Raw genomic sequence first — 13,736 nt, 5'->3', positions numbered from 1 at the left:
TTGTTGGTATTTCTAAAATTGCATTATTTAAAGAAATTTTGATAAATGTTGCAGCTTATAAGCTAGAGTAAAACAAAAACTCTCATGTAAGTGGTCTGAGGTTTCTGGTCTTATGGTTTTAAACCCATTTTTCAGCACATGACAGGCTAAACATATCAACACGTATATATTGTGGAGAAAGAACCCAGGAAAACCCTGTGAAGCCACTTAGACCACTCGGCCACCTGGGACCCTCTCACATAAGTGATAATCTTTATATTACCCTCCTGTATTTTAACAGCAAAAGAACCATCAACCAACCTTGGACATCCCCTCAGATCTCTCCTCTTCTATCTCTAATTGTGCTGAAGGTTCTAGACATTTCACCACCTCCATTTTTTTCTCCTTGTATCTTGTTCTCCTTCTTCTCTTCCTGGGTGGACCATCACAATATACATTTGATGGACCAGCTGTGCAAGCACATAAGATTTATTAGTTGAATATACAATGAAATTGTTTTTTAATTTAAAAACCACAAAAACAATTGAAGAGTTAAACCTTTTCGTTAAATGACATTTTTTGGATACAGTAAAATTGTCTTTATATCATTTGGACTCAAACTGTTATTTCCATCTATCTCAGAATTAGCTCAGCCGGAGTTTCTTGGATAATCTTCCATTAAGTATTTAACAGGAATATAACACTGTGAAATCAGCAGCTTTAGAATAAAGTTATATCACATTTTATTCCTCTATGTGTGTCTTCTGCTACAGTGTAAAAATGATTATGGAGATTACAGGTAATATCACACTTTAATCGTCTGCATCAAGAGCTTTAAGTACTGTTTAAACCTGCTGTTACAGTGTAACAGATTATAAGTATCAATGTAACATTTGGGCATTCACGTTTTATTCTTAGAAATCCATTTCCATTTATACAAATAAAAGTTGTGAAAATTAAAAGTCAATATATTTAAGTCTTCCAGAAACTTTAACTCTTTGCATGTCAACTAAATTGAATTTTCAAACAGTAATGGAACCAATCTGCCATTTTAAAGGAGTAAAAGAAATAGAGGCCCAAGTGGACTGAGATTGCACACTTGGCTGACAGCTGTCTGATAGCCAAATGCAAGAGCAATTGGCCAAAAAAAATCAGGTTGAGTAGGATGGTTTGTCTGAAAATCTTTTAAAATTCTGTTGACAGGTTCTGGGAAAAAGTTGTTTTTTCTTCATCTGTTATCTTCAGCCATATTTAATGGCATATCAACACCAAATGTAAACAAATGAAAGGCTTTCAGATCAGGATGCTTTCTGTTAAATTTGATCAAAATCCTATGTACAATTATTAATATGAATAGCTGAATTTTTTCCTAATTTTAGTAACTGCAATAGTACTGGACCAAGGATCAAAATCATCAGTGCAAATCTGGTCAACATGGAATTTTAAGTCTTTAATAAAGATTTGTCTGTATTAGTACAACTGTTGACACACTGAATAAAATCCAACTCATTTGAAAGCTTTTATGCCAGGATCCTTTCTGCCAAATATGGCTGAATCCTGTTTAGAATTTTCAGCAGTTCTTCAATTTTCACTAACTGCAATCATACTGGCACTCACACCAATATCTGCATAATATTGAAAAACCATGGCACAATACTTTTTGTCAGATCTCATGGCACAATACTTTTTGTCAAATCTGGTCAAATTCCAATTGATTTTCTACAAAGATGTTTCAGTTTAGCCATATTGTACATGATGGCCACTATTGCTTAACTGGCTTGAAGCAGCTGTTCCATTTTTGTGCTATTTTTCATGATATATGTGCTTGCTTCTGTCTTCATCTATGTTACTGTGTTCATCATGCACTGGCTGTTCAGTTCAAATGTGTTTCTTCATCTCCTTGTTTTGGAAATGAGAATTAGACTTTTTCTCAGCTGTCTTGCTCCACTGCTACAACGTCCTTTGTTGTTGAACAAACCACCATTAAGTGATACTCGCCAGTCCACCCGTTTATGCACCGATGGACCCTCATTAATCATGATGAAGAGTGCACCAAAGTCATGTGAACTTGATCCACTTCCAACATCACTGCTGTTTGAGTGCTTAGATCCAATATTGCCTTCACTAACTGATGTTATTAAGACCTCTCTCTCATCGGGGGAATTCCCATCATTTTTCTAAACTGCCATTGTAAAGCCTTTGCTGAAGAAAACAACACTTGACCATAATGATTTCAAGAACTATCGCCCAGTTGCTAATCTCCCATTCATACAAAAAATCTTAGAAAAAGTTGTTCTATACCAACTTGTATCTCAACTGAATTCAAGCAGTCTTTTTTGCAATGTAGTCAGCATATTGCCCTTGCCACAGTAGTGAAACTACACTTCTGAAAGTATTTAATGGCATTCTCTCTGCTTTGGATAGCGGGAAGATTACAGTCCTCACCTTCCTTGATTTGTCTGCAGCATTTGACACAATGCACCGTCTCCAGCATGTATTTGACATTCATGATACAGCCTTACTGTGGTTCAAGTCCTACTTGGTCAACAGGACACAAATTGTGCCTGCAAATGGAATACACTATAGCCCAGTTGATCTATGTTGTTGTCTTCCACAGGGGTCTGTTCTTGGACCTGTTCTCTTCATTCTATACACTCAGCCAGTCTCAAGTATCATAGACCATCATCCATTGTCTCACAATTGTATGCTGATGACACCCAAATATAAAAATCTAGCCACCCAACTGAAGCTGATGCTACCATCCAAGGTGTAGAAAGGTTTATTTCCGATATGAAATCATGGATGACATGTAACAAGCTCCAGATGAATCATGATAAAACTGAGGCCATTCTGATCAAAACAAGACTATCTCATTCACTTCCTTTACCTCAAACAACAAATATCAGCAATGCCAAAATTAAATTCACACAGTCAGTACAAAACCTAGGTGTTACTCTGGACAGTATTCTCACACTACACCAACATGTCATGAACATATACAAGGCTGCGTATTTTGAGCTGAGATGCATCAGCTCCATATGCAAATATCTTTCAGTTGATGCCACTAAAACACTTGTGAGTTCATTAGTACTTTCAAAACTGGACTATTGTAACTCAATTCTGTCTGGTTCATTTCAATATCTACTCCAGAAACTTCAAAAAAGTTAAAAAAAATAGTTGCTCAGATCATCCTTTGAGTACCATGATCACAGCACACCTCCCCCTGCTCTGTACCCTACACTAGCTATCCATTCAATCCAGAATCAAACATAAAATTTGTTCTCTGTGCTACATTTCATTGATGGACTCCAGTCCAACATACCTATCCGACCTCACCCATCTGTACACACCAGTAAGATACCTATGCTCCTCTTCTGACAATCGTATACTCATTATTTCCACTATGAAAACAAAGTCAAATGGACAATTTTTCTTTTGCATACTAGATCCCAGCAATGTGGAACGAATTGCCCACTGAACTTAGACACAAAGACAGTGATCTCATTCAAGAGTGCTCTTAAAACTCACCTATTTCAACTGCAAGAACAAACTTAAAGACCTAATAATGTTTCCCACCTTAAATATTTTCAGCATGTTTTTTGTTTTCTAATTTCATGGTGTTTGATTTTTGTAATAATATCATTATATATGTTTTTTATGTGATAGGTGTTGTCCAACATTGTAAAGCGCTCAGTTCTTCTAAAGATTAGGCGCTATACAAAGTCCTCATTATTATTATTACATATTGGATGGTGGATTTACATCACTTGCATAAACATCAAAGCCCTTCATATCAGGAAGCCTTTTTGCTAAGCCCTTTTTGAGAAGTTATTTGTTTTTCATTTAATCATTTTTCCATTTTTTGTCTCAGCCGTCACACTGAATGACCGATCAGCATCATACTGGATGACCAATTGGATTCATACTGGATGACCAATCAGCCGTCACACTGAATGACCGATTGGCATCATACTGGATGACCAATCAACAGCCATACTGGATGACCAACTGATAACATACTGGATGAACAATCAGCATCATACTGGATGACTAATCAGCAGCCATACAAGATGACCAGTTATCATCATGGCACAAGTTCACTTAGCTTTCTGCCACGCAAATTAAAGTGATGCTTGAAAAATCTGCATACAAAAGTCTATCTCTTCAAATCATTGCAAATGCTCACCTGATTCAGAGAAATATTTGTTTTCTTCCTTTTCATGCATGATGGAATGCTGAAAAGAACAAAAACTTCAGAATGAATTTCAATGAAATCTATTCAAATATGTGTTACATTTAATGGTGAAACTGTCACCAGAGTATTATGTATGAAGCCACATGACACAGAAAAGTACAAGTAATTACTTTCCTGATGTTCACTTGTCTTTTAACTTCAAATAGTTAATTTTTTCATTTGAGGTGTGCTCAGGTTACCTTGATGCTGAGCAGACATACTCAGGTCTGTCAACTTAACCTGAAATGTCCTCTAAAAATTGCAAGTTTCCACAATTTACTTACATTAGAATATACTTTTAACTGCATATACATATAACATGTTACACTGGTTCTGCTACAGCACACAAGACCAAATTTCAAAACAATTTTTGTGGGCAAAAATTTAGATATAACTACATGCTGGTCGCCCAAAAATCCAAACAAAGTTATTGATTCCTACATTATAAGTAATCGTAATGTTGAGCTATGTTGATGCACAGTAGACAAAAAGATATACTTTCATTCATCTATCTTCTGAGTAATATCACGCTGTTGGTATTAAAAATAAAATGAAAGTGGTGGACACAAAGTACAAGGCAAAAGATTAATACAATGTGGAGAGAAACCAGAGTACAAAATTCAAGTAAACAAGTACTGTTACACAAAAACTTAACTGAAACATACATGACAGACTTATGAAGCACATAACCTATCTACAATCTGAACTTGAAAACAAGCAAAGTCCTGGAAATGATGACCCCCACGTTTGGTTAGCCTCATCAGAGAAGCCCATAAAATCTGGCTGAAATACACAAATAATTACGGGAGTTGTTTCATGGAAGCAAAACTGACGGTGGATCTGGCAATCAAGTTCTATAACTCTACCACAGAAGCTATAACTGTTAAATGATGACAGAACACTGTCAAAGAATACTAACAACTGAGTTCAGCTGAGGTCTCATCGATATGTGGTTGTACAAGACATTTGGTTCAAATAAAAAATAAGGCTATAATTATGCAAGAAGATGATGCAGAATGCTGACAACTTAACTCTGCCAAGATCTAATCAATATCAAGCTGAATACCAAATTTAGCTGAAATCCAATAATAAAGGGATTTACTGCGCAGAAATGGAAGTGGGTGGCTCTGACAATAAGGGACTGTAACTGTTTCAACAATGACAAAGAATGCTGACAACTGAGCTCAACCATTTTCTTTTTCAATATCTAGCTGCACACCAAATCTGGTTGAAATCCAAATATAATTATGGGAGTTCTTGTGCAGAAACAAAAGTAGGTGGATCTGATATTCAGGGGCTTGGACTGTACTAAATGATAATGAAGAATATTGCCAATTGGCAGAGTCTCATCCATACTGGGGATAGGATACAGACTTTGAATGGAAGAGAACTGCAGAGGCAGCAGAAATCACTGAATAGCTGCATATCCTCTGTTGATCACACAAACCCAAGTGGCATCTTCTGTGAAGTGTGCCACAAACAGTTCATAGCACAAATTGGTTTGATCTGCCATTCAATTACTCAAAGAATCCAAAACAGTAATGTAATGCTCACTTTTGAAATTGAAAGGCTGAACAACAACAATGATCAACCTGATAAGGAATTACAAGTCATATATGGTTAATTATCTAGTCATATTAGTTAAACCTGGGTAAATGTGAAGGATGTGGGCCATACATGATATATATTATAGTAATTATACTATAATTATAGAACTTACTTAAAGCATGAGCTTGGGCCACAAAAATTGACCTGCAGGAATGTATTTGGACCACTTTGAGTTAGACAAAGCACAATCCAAGTTCATGTAAGAAGCATGTAGTTAAGAACAAGGGTCCAAAAACTATCATCATAAACAATAAACAATAATAACTGATCTGCAATGACTAAAAACTTACAATGTATTATACAATGTACAAATAATTTAGGGTCTACACACTTACGTATAAGTCAGATCCAACTGTAAACTGCAAAGACCCAGGTGTGCCATCACATAACAGACCAACAGATCTGGATCAATGTAGTTTGTTAGGCTGATCAGCAGAACAAATAAACACAGACCCCAATCTACTGGCACATTATGGAATGGCAGATCTGGCTCTATATCGCTTGCACCTGGTCCCAACTTACGGTATGTGGTAAATATGGTACAACAGCAAATATTGAATAATGTTTCTTACCTATGTTTTTTTACACATGAAAGATAACTGTATGAAAAGACAGAGACAATAAAACATCTTGTTAAATGTGAAAACAGTGTTAGCATGTGCTAATTTTGTGACATACATTACCTTCTTTGTGAGGCTTATGAGCTTGTGAAGGATGACTACACCCAGCTGACAGATTTGTCTCTTAACCTCTTTCAGGCTAGTCTTGTTCCACTGACGAATAGCTGCAAGCCTAAGCAGCATGACAGGCACAGGTTCACTGTATCCACTAGAATCAAAACATACTGTTGTTGATAGATTGTGCACATGGTCTGTTCCTTTTGATCTGTTTGTTTAGGCAAAGTAAAAATAGAAACTGGATATTTTTATAGAGGCTATACATGATACAGTGATGTAATGTTATAGCAAAAACAAGAGTCCCCTGAAGCTACTATACTCTACTGTCTGAAAAGTACATCTAGGTATTCAAGATAAAACCATTTCTTCCTTTTAACTGCTGAGTGTTTAAGGTATATTTGATATTATCTAGCAATAACAAGATTTTCAAATTATCTGCAGTGGCGGACATACTGGATATTAGATTGGCACTAACTTCATTTAGAAACAATGAGGCATCATTAGAAGTCTTTTGGGGGAGATATGTCAATATGACTATCTGTTCAGGTGACAAGATTTCCAAGAAAACCATCACAGCAGCCATAATCGATGTATAATTTTCAAGAAGGACCTTAAGAAGTCTACTGGTGAAAATCCCATGCGAATAAGGTCATCCATTTGAGATGAGTAGAGATGATAACATTTTCGAGATGACCACCTTGGTGGCCATACTGTGGGTCACTTTGTACCATTTTCATTTAAGACCAGCTAGATATTATCAAAACACTTCTGATGGAAACCCCATGTCAAAATGACTTTCCATTTAAGGGGATTACTAATAACAATACTTTCAAGATGGCCACTATGGGCATCATATTGGATAACAGATCAGCACCATTTTAATTAGAACCAACAAGACATGTTATAAGTCTTCTGGTGAAAACCCAATGCTGATGTGACATTCCATTTTGAAGGAATAACAGTTGTGGTGGCCATATCGCAAGTCAGATAGGCACCAATTTCATTAAGACCAACCAGACATTATAAGATGAGCAATGGATCATCCCAAAAGCTCTCCTGGTCTATGACCAGTAGAACTAACAAGTAAAAACCCAAAAGCTGATAATGACCATCCATCCAGGAAAAGTAGTGATAAGAAGCTTATTAAGATGGCCATAGTGGATGTCTGAGTGGCTCCATTTTCATTTATGACCAACCAAACACCACAAGAAGTTAATTTGACTTTCTGTTCATAAGAAGTAGTGATAAGATTGTCAAGATGGCAACTGCAACACAGTAGATGTCAGATCTAAACCATTTTAATTTTGGACTAACAAAACATCCTAACAAATCCCATTGTCTATAAGACTTTTCATTCAAGAGGACAACAAGATTTTCAAGGCATGTCCACAGTGGTGGCTATATTGGATTTGCATTTAAAAACTAGACCATGGGATGAATGTGTGTCAAGTTTCATGACAAGTAGTGTGCTAACCGATGAGCAATGGATCATCCCAAAAGCTCTCCTGGTCTATGACCAGTAGAACTAACAAGATCTCTATGAAATGCTATGACTTGCAGAAACCAATTTTTGGAGTAAAATCTGTTTCTTTAAAAATTCTGAATTGAGCATAATACCTTCAATTATGACCATTACCTTGCAAATTCAGCCCACCCAAGTTAAATTTTTAGCTAATTTGTCTGCCAACATACATGGGAATCAGAGTGATATCCCCTAAGATACATGGAATGGTGCCAAATCCCATCTCTGCTTCAGTTACTACTGAAGCAGAATGCACACTCTGTTAATAGGATGTGACTGCAGGAGGGTGGGAGGTTGTAATTATATTATGATCAGGTAAGTATTGTTAAGAAACATTTTACTCCAATTTTTTTTATCTTCTTAAATAAAATACTCGATCATAACACCTTTTGGTGGAATAGTTAAGTGGAGGGAGGAGTTACATCCCCTTACTCCATAAAAGCACCATCTCTTGTGCCCTTATATGCCTACATGTAGCTGTTAGAAAACAAATTTCCTCTGCAAATCCAGCAGAAATCATAGTGCTGCTTCACTAACAAGCAGCTGAACAATCCAGAAAGGTTGCACTGCTATAGATCCCATAAAGCCTTTTGAGATTAAAATCTTAGAGGTAAAATCTGACCTCAATTCCACAGCTTGTATACTATCGGTTTGGGAACACACTCGAATGCAATGCTAGTGGAAACTGCCCTAAAAGCAAATTCACAATAAATTCATTTTATCCTGGGTTAATTCTCTGTATGTAAGGCAAATAATCAGGATGATATATTTACCCTTCCTTCTTTCAAAGGTAAAAATAAACGAGATATCCCTCTTCATCCTGGCTCGGTTCATTTAAAGTACTACTTCAAAGTCCTCATGGGGTCCTGCAGATAACCCTGCGGCACAGGGTCCAACACAGAAAAAGGTTTCATTACAAAAGACTAATTGCCCATGAGTGGGAGCCTGTTCTTGGCAATGAAGGCAGGACAGTCGTAAATGAAATCAAATCCTCCCAACAGAACTGTAAATACAAGGCATGTATTTTTCTGATCCTGCCCATTAGCAGAATCCTGTTCTTAGCAATAAAGATGGTGGCCATCATGAATGAAATTGAGCCATCTTTATGGAACTGCTCTAGATAGCCAACAAGTCACTTATTTCACTGATCATGCCTGCTGTGGCTAGGATGAGTAGCAAGTAGGTCTTATACAAAGAATAAACCAATGCCGTGGGAGCAGTTCATATGGTGCCTTATTCAACCATTTGAGAACCCATGGTAGATTCCATTTCAGGGACAGAATCAAAGCCTACAGTCATGGTAAATCAAAGTTCACCAGAAGGTTGGAGAGGTCGTTGTTTTGTCCTGTATCCTCCACTTTGTGGTGATGCAACATGTCTGAAATCATGGAAGGGTATAAACTTGTGTGTGCTATCTTCTTCACCATGAAAAGTCACATTAGAAAGTTAACTATCTGGGGGGTATTGATGTCTTAAGTGGAGGAAAATATTCACACTTACACCACTATGAGAAAATTTTCCACTTTCCTTTACATGCTTTCAAATTGGTGTGCCTTCTCACCAGAGTGATTCTCTCAAATACTTGTCCTGAGAACTTTTGCCCCTAAGGGCTTGTTTGATATCATCTAGATGGACAGGTTCAATAGATCTGGGTTTGGATGACACTCCTGCCGTCAAAGTTGCTTGAGCAGGTAAGGAAAGGTCATAATTTTCCATGGAATTTCCACTGCCAGATTTAACAAGTCATTTATCCATGATTTTTCTCATTTGAAGGGAGCAATTAGGATAAGACAGCATTCCGATTTCTTGCTTTTTTTCAAGAATGTTGGAATCTGAGGTATTAGAGCCAAATGGTAGGTATCCAAACCATTCGAGCCTCTGGAAAAAGGGTCAACAGTCCAGGCCCTTTGATCTGTGAATGGAGAGAACAAAGGTTGGGTAATTTGCTTTCCACCATGTCACACACAGATCCACTAGTGGTCAATCCCAATGAGTACAGCTTTGGCTGAACACCAGGGGATGAAGCAACCATTCAGTTTGCATTAGTTGATTCCTTTGGAACAACAAGTCCATCAATACATGTAACCTGCCTGGAATGTGATGAACTTGCAAGTGGTTTTTTTGTTGATGATAACAAATTAGAAAATCTCAAACCTGAAGGAACGGGTCAGTGGGATTTGGTCCCTCCTTGACTTCTGGGATTATTAACAACAGTGTTGTTGTTGGATAAAATAAGTAGACCCTTTCCATAAAGGAACTCCTGCCACTAATGAAATGCTTTCAAATTGATCTTTATTAATAGGATTCTGATGTGCAATAGGAAACAATCTGTTAGAATCCTGAAACAATGGCAGGAGGTAAGACCCCACCCTACTCTACTTGTATTCATATGAATCATTACTCCTGGATGCTGGACCAGCAAGGGAACACCCACTGTAAATCAAGTGAGGCTTTTTACCAAGATGTCACTTTATATAATTAAAAAGAACCAAATACTGTTTGTTTCAATGGGCAAAGATTCAGTTATCATCGGGACAATGTTGTTGTTTTTGTAGGGTTTAATGCCATTTTTCAGCACACGATAAGCTATACATGGCAGCCAGTATTAACAGTGGTGGAAGAACCCGGGAAAACCCCGGAAAGAACCACCGACCCACGAGAAGCTATTGGCAAGTCTTCTCACATACACACATTAACCGAATCCGGGACTCGAACCCATGCAGGCAGAGGTGAGATTGCAGTGATCCATAACGGAGAGAGCTTTAGACCACTCGGCCACTTGGGGCCCCCATCATCGGGACAAAAGTATCATCTGTAATGGTCTCATGAACAAAGGAACAAGGAAGAGTAGATGTGGTGCCACACTAAGAAGACCAAATAGGCAAAGGAATTCACAGGCTAAGGAAGAACTGAAGCCACCATCAAAATGATTTTTAAAGCCATGAGAGAGACAAACTGTTCAGATGCAGTTTGAATTAAATTTCCAAATGAATGTAAGGTTATGATGAAAATGATACTGGATTTGTTCATCTGACAAGGAATCCAAGGCTGAGTAGGAGTAAAACAAGGGAATTCATATGTTAATTTAAATATATAATTCACCTGGTGCTTCCCTACTCTATAGTCATGCACCCAACGAGGTTCTTGACAATGACAGGGTAAAGATGACACGATTTCTTTCTGGAAGGAGTGTGTGTGTGTGTGTGTTTGTGATTTGGATTTTTAACATAACTTTAAAGTGTGGCAGTTAATATGCTGTCTAGTACTGGGGCATCATGCCACAGATATGAAGCACCATTTCCCACCCAGTCCCATTATCCTGACACCAGGATGACTAGCCTAACACTAACCTTTTAATGTTGAGTACCTAGTGAGGCACCTTTAAAAGGACCATTTTTATAAGTCTTTAGCATGAATTTGCACGAGTTCGAACCTGTGACCTCCCGCATCCGAGGTGGATGAACTAACCACTATGCCACCAGAGCAATCTTTCTGGATGGATTCTGGCATGCAGAAAAACTGGATGAAAATGATTCCCCTCTCTCTGCATTTTGTACATACTCATTCTTGTGAAATGTAGCTTTTAACATGTACAGAATCTGAGGGACTGTTTCCCCATTTGGCATTCCCTAGTGAGATCCTTTCTCCTCCTCTGATCCATACTTTGAAATGATCACTGAGGTCTCTGACACTGGAACTGAGGTAGATTTGTCTCTTTGTATACATGAAAACCCCAAGAGATGCACAAAGATAACCTTTGCTAATACAAGTTGCAAAAAAGCATAATCTGAGCATAAGAAGCATAATCATTATGTTACCATTACTAACATCAGTACCACTACATTGTTGAGGCTACAACAGCGTAATTTATTTTTTACTAGTAACCAGGATCTGCAGGTCAAAATACACAAATAGGCAAAATCCACCTGGCTGAGAACCAGAATACAAACACAAAACTTCATGAAAAATTATTTACATTCAGCACTCACCATTTGTTATCTACATGTCTATAACTTTTGCTAAATGATCAGATTCTGTCTTCAATCCAATTGCAGTTTTGCATCAATCGTGTTCTTTTTTAAAAATGTCTAAAACAGTGTTAAATTATCCTTTTTCTGATTGGATATGTGTAAAAAAGACCCATCTGCTCTAAGAATTTTCACCCACAAGTCAAACTGTAGAAGTCCATTTCACTTAATATCTGGTGCCATTTTCTTTAAAAGTACAGACCAGTCTGCTACCTCAATTCATTATCAATATAATGAATCAATGAGGCAAAGTTTCAAACTAAAGAAACCCTTCTGTTTTCTTGGAAATGGGTCATGTAGTTGCTATATATAGAAAACTAGGAAAGTACATGTAGCTTGATGATAGACAAATTAGCTCTTATGCTTTTCTTATGCAGCAGTCTTTCTTTTTAGAATGTTCTCAATTTCTCATGATGAGTGGAATTAAAGAGATGATGATATAAAATACAGTATATGTGTGTGATTTGGACTTTTAGTATAGTTACAACAAATGTTCAGTCATATCGCTACAATGTCTGCAGCGTGGCAGTTAATAGTGATGCCTAGTACTGGGGCATCATGCCACAGACATATTGCATGATGTCCCACCCAGTCACATTATCCTGACACCAGGCCAACCAGTCCTAACTAACTTCTTAATGTTGAGTGGATAGTGAGGAAGCTGTTAGTACCATTTTTATAAGTCTTTGGTATGACTTGGCTGTGGTTCGAACCCATGACCTCCTGCATCCGAGGTGGATGCTCTAACCACTAGGCCACTGGAACAGTCGATATAAATTACAAACACAACTTTTATTGCTTTTTTTTAAAAACATACTGGAAAAGCGTAATCCATATAAAGATGATCGTAAGATGTAATTCAGTGAAGAAAAAAAGCATAATGGTTGGCATGTATGTCTCTGGTGGCCCGTTTTTGTATTACCTCCATCTGGCCATTTAAGAGTAGGTCTGAGGACAATGGATGTGATCTATGTATGACCTTGTGATGCTCTAGACTTCCAGGAAGATGGAAGTGGTAAGTAACGCATCTCTTTCTGTGAGCTGTAAATTAACTGCTGCTTTTATAGAACTGGCCAGCATGTGATGTGCTTCCCCATTCAGCACATGTGCCATATGTGAAAGATTCCAACACATGTCCAATGAGCACATCGGCAGGCAAAGATAGCTGTGTTCTGCTTGCTGGAAATTGCCATTGATACCAGTTCTAGCACAAAACCTACAGCAATGACATTCTGGAGCAACTGTTGTACATTATCAAAGTGTTTACGGTCTATTCTTACATGAGGGTTTCAATATTACCAGGCCTGTTAAGTCCCTTTCAATGGATGGGACTTCTGTGCTGAAAAATGATACTAATCCAACAAAAAACACAAATCTGTGGTCAATTTTGGTCAAATCCAGCCCTGCACTATTCCTATTGTTTCAGACTTCAATCTGACAATTACTACCAGTTTCGTTCAAGACATTATGTGGAACAAATTAATCAATTATTAATAAATTATTTATCAAATTAGCAGCCTCTGATGACTGTCATAAAACTTCATCAGATTCCCACCAATACTTTTACCTACACCTGATAAAATTTCATCGGATTCCTGCCAATAGTTTTACCTACACTCGATCTAATTTCATCTGATTCCCAACACTACATTAACCTGCCAATAGTTTTACCTACACTCGATCTAATT

At 37.5% G+C, this 13,736-nt stretch overlaps 1 protein-coding gene across 2 annotated transcripts in view; it reads right to left on the bottom strand.

Annotated features, from left to right (window-relative positions):
* The window catches only part of LOC149807240 (uncharacterized), an 82,476-nt gene that overhangs the window by 25,436 nt on the left and 43,304 nt on the right, over nucleotides 1-13,736 (bottom strand). Inside the window, exons 10-12 of one of the 2 annotated variants that reach the window (XM_089963945.1) lie at nucleotides 6,505-6,706; nucleotides 4,166-4,214; nucleotides 301-449 (exon numbers count right to left, since the gene is read on the bottom strand). In XM_089963945.1, coding sequence (XP_089820071.1) covers nucleotides 301-449; nucleotides 4,166-4,214; nucleotides 6,505-6,706 — 400 coding nt within the window. The remainder of the gene's footprint in view (nucleotides 1-300; nucleotides 450-4,165; nucleotides 4,215-6,504; nucleotides 6,707-13,736) is intronic. The other variant, XM_089963948.1, reaches the window with a different exon arrangement.

This window comes from Sinohyriopsis cumingii, chromosome 1 (genome assembly GCF_028554795.1).
Source record: "Sinohyriopsis cumingii isolate HCF-2022 chromosome 1, ASM2855479v2, whole genome shotgun sequence".
NCBI lineage: Eukaryota > Metazoa > Mollusca > Bivalvia > Unionida > Unionidae > Sinohyriopsis > Sinohyriopsis cumingii.
This window is presented reverse-complemented; position numbering and strand designations above follow the sequence as displayed.